Genomic DNA, 13206 nt, shown 5'->3' with positions numbered 1-13206 from the left:
TCCTGTAATAAAAAGAGAAAAATAAAAATAAATGTGTAATAAATGTAGAAAAAATCAATGTGAGAATGCATAAGGTGGCGATATGAGCAGAACTTATGAAAAGAAAGCGTAAAATTTGTGCATGGCAGTGGGACTTGTAGCGAAGCCAAACCAAACATCTGAATCAAAAAGCCTCTTTTTCGGTTCTCTTCATCAGACTCAGATTCATAGCAAAGCATAAGCAAATAGCAGCCATCTCTGTTATCTCAACTCTCAAGGGATTCATTTTTTGTTTTATTCATGTATAGAGCTGCATCTTCACGTCTCACCCTTCTCAAGGTCATTATCACCAACCTCTCTTTCGCTTTTTCCATTTAGATTGGTTTTGTGAGGGGAAACATGGTGAAAGCTTTTTTCTAGTTTTTTTTTTTTTTACGTTGTGAGAAATGCTTGTTTTCTTCATTTTAATTATGTTTGAGAATCCCGTGTAACCTGCTTTGATGACTGTTTGTTTGTTTTGGGATTACATATCCACTGCATGTTAAGTGTTTGTTTCATGTTTCAATCAGCATTTTCCTATCGGAAAGGAAAATGCGTATTATATGGTTCATGTTGTTCTTTCTAGAGAGACTCCATTGGTTGGAATTCAATTGTGATTAAAATATGTGATAGGGAAATGGGAGAACCGTGGGAGACTCCAGATTTGCTTCGCGAGGTTTATTCAGCTGGATTACTGGGGAATCTTCCAGTTCTCTTCCTCCTCTGGACACCCCATTTAGAGGGTTTCCCCCTCCATCTTCACTGCCAGATTATGTTGAACCAGGAAAGACCAAGATCACAACTCTCTCCAATGGTCTTAAAATAGCATCAGAAACCTCACCGGTACGTGAATGTCTATAGTTTTCTGTAGTTTGACATGTTCAATGATAGTGTTGTTGATACTTATACTGATAGTATAAATGATGTGTATGTTTTGGTTTTCAATCAGAACCCTGCTGCCTCAGTAGGGTTATATGTTGACTGCGGTTCCCTCTATGAGTCGCCATTGTCAAGCGGGGCATCGCACCTGCTAGAGAAAATGGCTTTCAAGAGCACGACAAACCGAAGCCACTTTCGTGTTGTAAGGGAAGTGGAAGCAGTGGGTGGTAATGTAGGAGCCTCAGCCTCTCGGGAGCAAATGGGCTACACTTTTGATGCTCTGAGAACCTATGTCCCACAAATGATTGAATTGCTGGTTGACTCTGTAAGGAATCCGGCCTTCTTGGATTGGGAGGTCAACGAAGAGGTATATTTTCTCTGTTTATGAATCTCTTCTTTGAAAAACTGCTTTTTCAATTATTGTGCATCATTGTTTTGCAAACCAGGGTATGGACTTTCCCTCTTTTGTTGTGGTCTAGTGCAATATGGATTAAGAAAAAAAAAAGAAAAGGCAATAGCAGGATGGCACACCTACGTTCCTTTGACATGGTTTTTATCATGGGAGAGCGAGAAATAACGTGGCAAATGAGTGGAGAAGTATGTAAAGTATATTTTCTAAAAACAAATATAGTATGGAAAGGAAAAATATGTCTTGATCACCCCCTTCTCCAAATACAACCATTTAACGGTCCCTTTTATTAATATAACAATAAAAACTTTAAAATTTTATATTTTTTTGTATATTTATTGTTATTATATTAATAAAAGAAGTTATCAAGTCTTGTATTTTGGAAACAGGGCTGTCAATGTATAACTATCCTACACAATTCCTTATTCTTTCTTAGCTACTAGTAAATCATATGCTGAGAACAAGGTTTACTGTTTCTTTGGTACTACTTATTTTATCTAGTAAAGCCTTTTGCATACATTTTTTTTCCTTTTTTGTAATAAGAGCAAAAACATTGTGGGGAAACGTTCCCCTCTTTCACTTTAGTTTCTGTCATATATCAGTTATTCTTGTTGAATAATCTATATTGTACAGATTCGAAAGGTTAAAGAAGAGATAGGAGAGCAAGCAAACAATCCACAGCGCCTCCTTATGGAGGCAGTTCACTCTGCTGGTTATTCTGGAGCATTGGCTATGCCACTTTTGGCTACTGAATCAGCACTGAACAGATTAAATGCCCCCATTTTAGAGGAATTTGTTGCTGTAAGATTTGTTGTCATTTTCGATACTTCACGAAAGCTACTGCTATTAATTGTTCAAAGCTAAAATTTCCGAGAATGTATTTCATTATCTGAATGTCGTGGGATGTGGAAAATCAGGAGAATTATACTGCACCTAGAATGGTACTTGCAGCATCTGGGGTTGAGCATGAAGAACTTCTATCCGTTGCTGAACCACTTCTCTCTGATCTACCAAGTGTTCCGCGTTCTGAAGAACCAAGTTCTACATATGTTGGGGGTGATTTTCGTCGACAAGGTGAATCAGGGGTGTGTATTAATTTGATTCTAGACCACTTGCATTTGCATATATTTTTCCTTCTATATTTGTTTCCTACCAAACGCTATATATTATTACTTATTTTCTGAAAAAACTGTCACAAGGGCAGGTTGCACATGTGGCTATTGCCTTTGAAGTGCCTGGTGGCTGGAAAAAAGAGAAAGAAGCTATTATTTTGACCGTTCTACAGGTACTCGTTTTGTGTGAGTCATTATGATTTCAAGAGATCTCATGTCTACGTATTTGTATATTTTCTTTTGTCGGCATTCATGCACAAGAAAAGGAGGAAAGAAGGAATTGAATGGAAGTAACATTTCTTAGTACCGCAGATGCTTATGGGAGGAGGTGGGTCATTCTCAGCTGGGGGACCTGGAAAGGGAATGCACTCAAGGCTTTGTAAGCTTTCACTATATATCTTCTAGTTTACAGCTGGCTTTCATAAGTGATTTGATTTACCTTTGCCACTATGATCTTGAACTTTTCAAGTTTTCCCGTTTGAGTATAGTTTTCACTTTTTTTAATTGTTATATGAAGTCAATTTCACTATTTTCTGTTCACCTATCAGTAGATCATCTCTGAAGCTCTTAACTTGTGCTTTTATACAATGGAATCCAGATCTTCGTGTCTTGAATGAATACCAACAGATTCAATGTTTTTCTGCATTCAACAGTCTCTTCAACAATACAGGGTTATTTGGCTTATATGCAACCACAGTAAGGCACAATCTTTTCTAAACACAGATGTGATGTCTCTATTTAATTTTCTCTGAATTTTTTTATTCATTGAATGGTTGGGTTAGTTCATCTAGAAAAATAAGTTCCCTTCTATAATCTATTAACACAGCACAAGATATTTAAAATGTACTTCTAAGCCGAAGTTGTCTTGAACGTTGATCCGAAAATAAAATAAATTGTACATTTCCGCATGTTGTCAATGAACCTTCAATCCGTTCCTCATTCAATTTATGATAAATTACACAGACTAGGTTTCCTATCGATTACTTCTTCATTTCCTCCTTCTTTTAAGCTCTTTGGAATTTTCGACAGAGCATTTTTAATAGTATGAATTTTGAGCTGTTTTTCATGTGTCAATTTAGAGTTCTGATTTTGTGGAAAAAGCTGTGGACCTAGCAGTCAGAGAATTAATAGCACTCGCATCACAAGGACAAGGTTTAATCTGACTGCCTTGCTTTTTGTTTCCTTTTGTTAACTCTGATATCTGTCAAATTAAATATGGTCTTCCCACAATGGCAGTTTCACAGATACAGCTTGACCGTGCCAAGGAATCCACGAAGTCTGCAGTACTAATGAATTTAGAGTCCAGAGTATGCCCTCTCTCACTCTCTCTACTTGAACTGGTAGTTTGAATGATGTGGAATTTCTTTCATTTATTCCTCCCACCCCACTGGAATTAAGAATACTGTGACTCTCTTGCATCATTGCTTCCTTCTATATTATCTATCATGGATTTATCTACACGCTTTGTCACAAATAATAGAAAGGAGAATTGTGTTGGTTTTACTTGTCATTTGCCCAAGACTAATTGCTTTTGCAGATGATTGCATCAGAGGATATAGGAAGGCAGATATTGACTTACGGAGAAAGGTAAAAAAATTCAATAGGCCTCTTATTTTATTTAGTCATCAACATTTTTTTTTCCTTTTATTTAAATCCTCCTGCTGCTGCTACTTTAAACTGAGAAATATCACTTAAATCATGAGCATAATTTGTAATATGAGAATTTGTGTGATGACCTTTTTCAGGAAGCCACTGGAGCAGTTCTTAAAGGAAGTAGATGCAATCACTTTGAATGACATCTCCAAATTTTCTCAGAAGATTATTTCCTCGCCTCTCACTATGGCATCCTATGGGGATGGTAATCTTCAATTAATTAATAATCTAATTCAAGCATTTGGTTTAGTTTCTGATAATGCTGTTGCAATCTGCTTGTCTTGCAGTTATGAATGTCCCAAGTTACGAATCCGTTAGCAGCAAGTTCCATGCAAAATGAAATTGCTTTTCACCATCACCAATCCTAAATAAACCCCGGAGATTTTTTTGTGCGGATTTGAGATTAACCTTTTATGTTTTTGGTTTGAGTATTCTTACCGTGGAAATCTAGGTGTATGATCTGATGGCATTTTCCTTATTTTTCTCAAGTAATTAATTATATAATACCCATTGAGTATTTTATTTGTTTCTCATGTCATATGTAAATATTTAATTTTAATACATTGACTGTTTACAATAATCTGTTCGAGCAACTAAACAAAAATCACTTTAGGATTTAGAGTAAAATTCTTTCTCTCCTTCACTAATTGAGAATATTAATTTCACACGCACTACGAAAATTCTTTTAATTAAAACTTTTTATTCTCATTTTCTTTTCTAAAATATGACTTTTTTTTTATTACAGTAAAATTTGATTGTGAATATAATGACTATAACGACAGCTAATTGTTTATAAAAGAATAAAATTTGACGCCAAATAATTAATCAATTATTATACCTATTTGAAGCAATTAAATTGACAGCATTAATCCAGAACCGTAGCGTAGAGGCTAGATGGGCCGGAAATTGAAACTTGGGCCTGCGTCTAAGCCGAGGTCCAGTAAATGTCGATCTTCTGAAGGACTTTAGATTAGGGTTTGATTGTTTCCCTATATATACTCACGTCTTGCTCATCTTCTTCATTGGATTCTTCTGTTACCCTTAGATTAGAAGAAAAACGTAGTTTTGTTGAATTGTATCTAAAGAGCAGGGATAGTGTGTATCGGTGTTTGCTCTGTTCAATGCACTCTTCCGAAAGTTTTCCCTGCGACATCGTTTTGAGAAAGTGGGCAGTTGTGTTTCATCCTTTATTGAAAATCACAACAATCATTTTCCCTACATCTTCTTCCCATCTTTTTCTAAATTTTCAATCGCCATATTTCATTTTACTCTAAATATATTCATATTCTGTTCTTGTTTTCTAGGTAGTTGTTTCATTTTTAAACGAAATCACCATTTCCAGTGGAACCAAAGCAAAAACTGAAGCTATTTGCACATTCTGTTTTTACCATACTAATTCTCCAGTTTTAGTTAAAGCCGTAACCTGAAAAATATTATTTATTTTTTGAAATTAAAGTTATCCTCTTTGGATAGGAGATTAATTAATTAATTTGGATCTTGTATATTAAGGATTTGGACCAACTATTCAATATTATTTAAATTTTCTAATTATTGAATAAAAATTTTAGTTTTTTCATAATATAAAACTTAAATTTATTATTAATATATAGTACTTTTAATAAAAAAAAGTTAAATTAACAATGTCCCTTAATTCGAAATGGGCACTATAATAGTTGTTTAATTAAGCATTATTATCAATCATCATACATAAAAATTGTTAAATCTTATAATATTAATTTTTTTAAAGGTTTTGAAATAGGATGATTGTAATTTTGATTTTGCTAATTTTTTAAATGGTTGACCTATTTAAGCCAATTCTGAATATAGTCTGAAACTCATCTACTATTAAAAGGTTCATCAACTAAACCTGATTTTTTTTCTAATGAAATTAGTATTAATACTTTTTATTTTGAATACGCCTTAATAACTTATTTATCTGAAATTAAAAGATAAAGAAAATCTCTTGCTTATTTTATAAAAGAAACAAAAAAATAAACAAATAAATCTCTGATTTTTTTATAATAGATAAAAAAATAAACAAAAAATGGCCCATGCAGGTCTCGAACCTGCGACCTTCGCGTTATTAGCACGACGCTCTAACCAGCTGAGCTAATAGGCCATTTATGTTTATAAAGTGGAGGGATATAATTAATTTAAATAAAACACGTGTGTGGTTTCTGTGCTTATTTATTTTAAATGACAAAAACTTGTGCTGAATGAGAGTATTTTTAAGTACTTGCAAACATTTTATTGAAAAAGTTAATTTTAGTTAAACATCAAATGCAACGTATTCCTTCTAAATAATTTAATTAATAGAAATTTACAAATAAAAAATAAACATCTACGAAATTCAAAACCAGGCTATAAGGGAGGATTTCCAAAAGTGTAAGACTTAAACGATGTAAAAGTAAATTAAAAGAGCACATGATGATAATTAAACTTTAACTTGAAAATTTCACTCGATTATTAGATGACATATTTCATGTCGTATGATTTTACATTTATATTATTTATTTCGAAACTTGACGATAAATTTGTTTCAATTTTAATTTCATTTTTTTTCCTCTCTACATTCTACAATACACAATATGAAAATTAAATCTATTATCCAATATTTCCCAAGTCAAATTAGAATCCGAAGAAAAAGTCATTTGAAGTCAAATATGAAAAAAAAAAAGAAAAAAACTGCGTCATGATCACTAAATTCCAAAAGCACAATAAATTGGTGTCATGGTCAATAAATTTGTGTCATGGTCAATAAATTTGCGTCATGATCACAAAATGGAAGATTTTCATCTTTCCAGTGCAGTATCAAAAATTACAATGATACAATTCTATGTATACGTTAAAAAACAGTATATACTTTTCCATTCTGAAATCTATAACATCTGAGTGAATACTTCAAGAAAACAAATCATATGCATATTTTGGTACGATCAACAGAAAGAAAACTGATAAATCTTTGATAGGAACAATCGTTTGTTACAAGAAAAACAGAAGTGTGCTAAAGAAAACACACTCTGTTACAAGCATCATCAGCAAAACAAACTAAAAACTAATCACACTTCACTGCATTGTCCTCTTTATTGTTCATCTTGATTCTCCAAGTGAAAAGGCATTCCTAAATAACCTTGTCAAAGAAATAGCAGTCTTGAGTTTTTGGGTTGGACAACCACTGCTTTCCAACACCACTGACACTGTTTCTGGCTGCCATGATTTCATTGATCGAAAGCCTTTTCCTGTGTTCCGGTCTTTGCTTGGGAGCACTGTGAGACCTTAGTTTGGCCTTAGAAGAGTGAGTGTTGGCCATGTAGTTAGGGAAATCGGAGCAGCTCCTGAAGGTGTCACCACAAACACTCTTCAATGGAGTAGCTGGTATCGTACATTTTGATAGACGAGGGGTGTTGTGTGCTGAGGAGAACTTATTACCTTCATCAAGATTGAAGAACCATTCAAACTCTTGAGGCTGCTGACGCCTTTCATGAAGGGAGATTCGACCTTTAACTGGACATGGAAGTGAGGAGGACATTGCTTGATAATGCAGCTCTTCTCCACATTCAGACATTGCAGTGTTAATGCTCCGAGATCTTGAATGGGCCATGCGAGTGTCAAACTCAGAAACTTTTGAGCTCTCGTCAAATCCATCCGATGGGGCCTTACAGTATATGCGTGCCCTTCTGTTGCGAGATTGATAATTTCTTGTTGCATCAAACTGTTGCTGCTACGAGAGAAAAAATTGACTTAAAAATATGGCAATGTTGATGGAAAGAGATTGAACAGGACCATTTTTTTTTACCGCATATTTTCTGGAAGGAGATTCTGGGTGAAATCTGTTTTCCTTGTCCATGGATCGACGAGCTCGAACCGATCGAGCAACAGCTTGAGCTCTTATCATTGCTTGCACACTGTGAAGAGTTGCAGCCACCCTTTTCCGAACTAGATACCCTCTGACAAGAGCCTGTATCTTAACTAATCCTTTGAGTGCTCTAAGAGCTTTTCGCGCCTGAATGCAACACATTGTTAAAAGTTTAATTCAAGTTCTGGTATACCATGCGAAGAATTGCAGAGTGTGTAAAAGATGTCATTAGTTTAAGTTATTAGAAAAAAAAAAAAAAAAAGACATCATTAACTGAAGAAAAGTCACTGTTTCATCAATAACAGAAGAGTAGTTTTGAATAAGAATGCAATTCAGCAAACAATATTTCTGTAAGCTAAGAAAAAAATCCAGAACAAAAAGCAATTAGATTTGATTTTCCTTAGTCTCGTACCAAATAACCTCTGAAAATGGATTGAATTGACACAGCAGCCCAGCCCTCCTTGCTTCCAATCATCAAGGTGTTTCTGCCACTCCTTCTTGATCTCTCAACTGCCACACCAGTGACCTGTTTGTTCTTCACACCCTCTTTTTTGGCAACATAGAATCTGCGCTTAGTATGATCAATGGTAGATGATGTAATGTGACTCTCTTCATTCTTCTCCGATTGTTTCTTTTCCCTCTTGTCAGTAGTCAGCGAGCCTGAATAGCCACAGCAGTCTCTGTCTTTCTTCATTCCCAGCAACCCCTTCAACCATCTAGTAGCTTTGCCCATGATTTGCCTCTCTTAGCAGCAATCTGGAGCGTGAAAATGAGAGATTTAAACTCAAAATGTGAACCGAGTGAGGTCAATTTCCCTCTGGGTGTATAGTGAAGGAGCATGTAATGTAGGTGAACAAGTATAGTAAGGAAATTAATACAAGTGGTGGTCAATGCAATGTGACAGCAGGAACTGGTGCAATTTAAAGTTTAAAAATAGTGATCGGAAAAAGGGTGAAATTCAGTGCAAGGAAGCGTCTAAAAAATCTATCAATCAGAATGCATGACAGAGGTTGCAAGTAGAGAAGTGATTCAAAGAAAACAAGTTTTGGAAGAACGGAACAGATTAATAATAATAATAATATATCATGTTAAGAAACATGAAAGCTTTTTAAATGAAAGGATAACTATGTATATTGTTTTGAAGACAAAACTCTGACACACAGGAAGATGAGAGACAAGAATTAGAGACAAAGAAAGAAAGGTTAAATTCCATAGAAAAAAAAAGATGTAATAATAATAACTGGAAAAAGCTTAACAAGGTGTTGAATTCAAAAGAGAGAAAGAGCCTCTAATTTCCTCTTCCACTCACTCCAATAATGGTCTCTGTTGTTAACCTACAAAAGACATAGTCAATTAATTGTGAGTTTTCCACTGGCTTGTATTTTCCTACCACTGAAAAGCTTTCTAGCTCTTTTCTTCTCTCTCTCAATTACTGCAGCAACGTGTACTACTAAAGATAAAAGATACCAACTGACAAACTCATGATGGTTTCTGGTTCAAACCCTTCAACGCTGTGTTACCCTCTTTTGATGTACTAAACATCAGCATAGCCATTAAAAGGGAACTTATATCATCTTTTTGGTCGCAGGTAATGGGTCAAAATGAGTTTGTGATTTCAGTTTCTTTCTTGGAATGGAAAAAAGATCTTTCAGTTCCATGCAGTATCTTTCAACAGTGATTGCAGAAAACTTTCTTACAGATCATTCAACTTACATCCTTACCTTCTCTGCTGAAGTTTCTTCTGCTACAAAATCTGAAACTACACTTGAGTGAAAAGGGTATTTCTTAAAAGACTGAGGGGTGGAGGTGTCAATGGAATTTTCATCACCAATGCAATCAATCTATATTCTTTTTCCCCTTCACATTTCCAAAGCTTTTCAGTTTTGACTCTCTTGGGGTAAACAAAATTAATAGCACCTTATTAATCATGTTTGATTTCGGTTGTTGGATTTTGATTACTTTTTTTTCTTTTTCCTTTTCAAATATTGGAGGTTTTGATTTGATTCTCCTATTTTATGGGGAGGTTTTGATACTGTTCCTTGATTTTTTCACTGCACATTTCTGTGAGTTTTTTTTTATATATATATTTGCTGCATATTATTTTAAATACAGATTTAAAAGAATTCAAAACATAAAAGTATTAACGGTAATGATAATGTCTAGGAATTAAAACAAAATACACACAACTCCTACATATTTGTGCGTAAAATCTCAAACTAATCTGTTTGGTAATAGAGATTATTAATATGCTATCAATACTATCTTAGAATTTGATTTCATTGATTTGTACATTTTTATTTAATTTAAATTTGTGGACTTAGACTTGTTTTAGAAAAAAAAATATTTAAACTTTTAAAGAATAACTTTATTTGTAGTAATATTTTAATATATATACTTCTTTAGATATACTTCAGGATAAATTTTCATTTAAATTTATATTTTAAGTAATTAAATTTCTTTAAAATATATTTTAAGAAATACTAATTTAAAGTAGGCATAAAAAAAGAAATACACAGTTATTCAATAGCTAATAACACTGGCTAGATGAAGAAATAATAAGCAACTCTTATCCATAATTGTCCTACTCTTGTTTTCTTTAATAGAATTATTAAACTAATGATTCAACTAATATTCATAATATTTCTAAGAAAATCTTCATAATTTAAAATAAACTGAAGCATACATTAAAATCAAATTATATTATTTGATCTTAGTATAATGATTAAGATAACATTTTAAATGTTTGTCTCTCTATACAATGTTCATAATTCAAATATCCCCACATGTGTTATTGGTTGAGGTTAGTTAAATTTTGTCAGAAGTGAAAGTACCTTGTGGTTGGGTTTAGTTAAGAACAAAAGCTATCTATGTTTTATGTACTAAAAAAAAAGTCAAAATATATTGTGTACTACATTTTTAATTATGCTATTTATAAATTTTATTAATCAGATAAATATATTTATAGACTTTCAAAATTTTAATCAAAAGAATAAAACAAATATTTTTTTAGATAATTTAATTTTAGAAGATGATTTGTAAATTGATCCTAAAAATTAAAATGAAAAAAGTGATGACTTTTTAAAACACGTTTAATATTTTTTTAAACATGTTTCAAAAATGGTTGCGTGTGCAATTGGGATAGTTCTATTGTTTGGCAAGAATTTACAGAGCTATTAATTCTACCCAATTTTATGGTTGGAATATAAAAAGTAATCTCTTTCTTTCTGAATGCCAATTATAATTTCCTCATTTTATTTGCCATTCTCTATTTTTCAAGCCAACAGTTAATTTATTTAAACATTTTGTATGATAAATTTTTTAATAATTTGTAATATTTCAAAAATTAATTAGGTATCCGCAAGCTAATTAAATGACCTGAAATTTGGTAACATTAATCTCAATTTTGAATGAAAATTTAAAACTGTTAGAAATGGTATTCTTAAAGTTTATATAAACCTCAGCACTAAATTATGTAAATTTTAAAGTAAAATTGAAAATAAAAAGTTATTTTAGTTTATGAAATCTACTTCTATTTCTTATCTATACATTACACTGACTATTTAAGTTTTTTGAAAAGCATAGTTGAATCTATATCTATAAGAAAGGTGACTGTAACTATTAAAAAAATATAAAATGTTTGTTTAGTTTTTCACAAAAGCTCATGAATAATTCATAGAATTTACTTTAAATTTATTGCAAGTCAATGTTTAGAATAAAGTAGCTGAAGTGTTGCTTAAAAGCTAAATATCTTTTATAACAAAAATCAATTTAAATGGATTTTTAATTGACACTGAAATAATTTACATGTGCTTTATTCATTTTTATCTCTTTAAATTAAAGACCTAAAATAGTTTTTTTCACCTTTCTTTCTTAATTCCAAAGTTATAAATAGTTTATATTTTCTTAATTTGTTTTTTTATCTATAATAACTATTAGAAAATGAGTTTATTAATTCAATTGTACAAAATCAAAGTAGGGAAGATGATGATTATATTTATTTATAAATTATAAATTGGCATGTATATATATGAAACTAGATAGTTCAGAAAATGTAATAATTGTCATTAAAATATATATCATAATGAGATTTAACCAGCAGTTTAATAACAAATGGTATGATAAATTTAATAAATATTATTAAATATATATATATATATATATATATATATATATATATTATAATTTCATCTTATTTCTAATAAATTAATTAGTATTTGGAATTATTTACATATAGACGTTTTTTTTTAACATTCTTTAAAAAAATGATATCCTACATACTAACTAACTTTTTATTTTTCATGAGCTATTCACAATAAGTAATGGAAAATTAAAAATACTTTTATTGTATTATTAATATATATTTTTTATTTATAATAATAGTTATATAAAAAAAAATTATAGTTGTACTACTTTTTTAACATCCTAATGTCTGATTTCACTATTTAAGTAATTAGTGTTTCCGAAATTGAGAGGGAGAAAGATGTCAACACTCTTTTCCTTCTTTTGATTTTTGATCGTGCTTTATAAATGAAGCCCAAGATGAGTTTGTACTTGAGGAAAGAAATTATAAAAAAAATAGTTATAATATTTTTTAATTTGATTAGACAAAACGAAAATGAAATATTAACTTTTAAAAATAAAAAATATATATATAAATGGATAATGATATATTAAGGTAGATTTTTTTTTCGACACCAATATCAACTTTTTGTTAGATTTAGACTATATTAGTAGAATATCAAATAAATAATGAATCAATAAAAAGATATTTTATGTATTATGTTAAAATATTTTCAAAAAAATTTATATTAATTATTTTTTTCATTTTAAATTCAAATGGTATTCAACACTTTGATAATTAGACCTTTTTCATAATATTATCATTTATTTATTGAGTTAAATATGTTTTTATTTTTAATTCATCTCTCTTTTAAATTTTGTTGTATTTTGGTCTTTTAAATACATGTATTTTGACCATAAATCTATAAAATAGTTCGGTTGTGTACCATGTTTCCAACCTGATTGAAGAATTGTCTTAAACCGATTGAGAACATAACACATGATTGTTAAGTTAGAAAAAAAGCTTAACTACGATAATCGTTAAGGCTAAATATGTGACTTTCTAAGGGAATAGATAAAAAAAAATATAAAATTAACGAAAAAAATACTTTATAGTTTTGAGAAAAAAAATAAACTCAAGTATTATTTTATTTTATTGGGAAATTGGGTGAGTTGACTGAGGGCGTTTAAAGTTGGTGATAAACCAGATGGAGTGAATC

At 31.3% G+C, this 13206-nt stretch overlaps 2 protein-coding genes and 1 non-coding gene across 4 annotated transcripts; 1 reads left to right on the top strand and 2 right to left on the bottom strand.

The window, feature by feature from the left end:
• On the top strand, window positions 1-4586 carry LOC106760601 (mitochondrial-processing peptidase subunit alpha). Its single transcript, XM_022780346.1, has 13 exons — window positions 1-318; window positions 652-861; window positions 968-1264; window positions 1940-2107; window positions 2224-2391; window positions 2511-2591; window positions 2731-2797; window positions 3017-3114; window positions 3498-3570; window positions 3655-3725; window positions 3956-4005; window positions 4164-4276; window positions 4359-4586. The coding sequence occupies exons 1-13, from the start codon at window positions 280-282 to the stop codon at window positions 4409-4411; spliced, it is 1488 nt and encodes a 495-aa protein (XP_022636067.1). The 5' UTR covers window positions 1-279; the 3' UTR covers window positions 4412-4586.
• Window positions 4587-6116: 1530 nt separating this feature from the next.
• Window positions 6117-6190, bottom strand: TRNAI-AAU. The gene has a single exon. It is a non-coding gene; the product is annotated as a tRNA-Ile (tRNA).
• An 844-nt stretch (window positions 6191-7034) lies between these two features.
• LOC106761823 (protein IQ-DOMAIN 14-like) lies at window positions 7035-8931 on the bottom strand. Of its 2 annotated transcripts, none has more exons than XM_022780344.1 (3): window positions 8340-8931; window positions 7868-8074; window positions 7035-7792 (listed from the first exon to the last, which is right to left on the bottom strand). In XM_022780344.1, the coding sequence occupies exons 1-3, from the start codon at window positions 8658-8660 to the stop codon at window positions 7193-7195; spliced, it is 1128 nt and encodes a 375-aa protein (XP_022636065.1). In that variant the 5' UTR covers window positions 8661-8931; the 3' UTR covers window positions 7035-7192. The 2 variants fall into 2 exon arrangements, with proteins under 2 accessions (XP_022636065.1, XP_014500877.1); XM_014645391.2 differs by having other exon boundaries at window positions 7035-7789.
• Window positions 8932-13206: the final 4275 nt, after the last annotated feature.

The sequence above is a fragment of the Vigna radiata genome, chromosome 5 (assembly GCF_000741045.1).
Source record: "Vigna radiata var. radiata cultivar VC1973A chromosome 5, Vradiata_ver6, whole genome shotgun sequence".
Lineage (NCBI taxonomy): Eukaryota > Viridiplantae > Streptophyta > Magnoliopsida > Fabales > Fabaceae > Vigna > Vigna radiata.
This window is presented reverse-complemented; position numbering and strand designations above follow the sequence as displayed.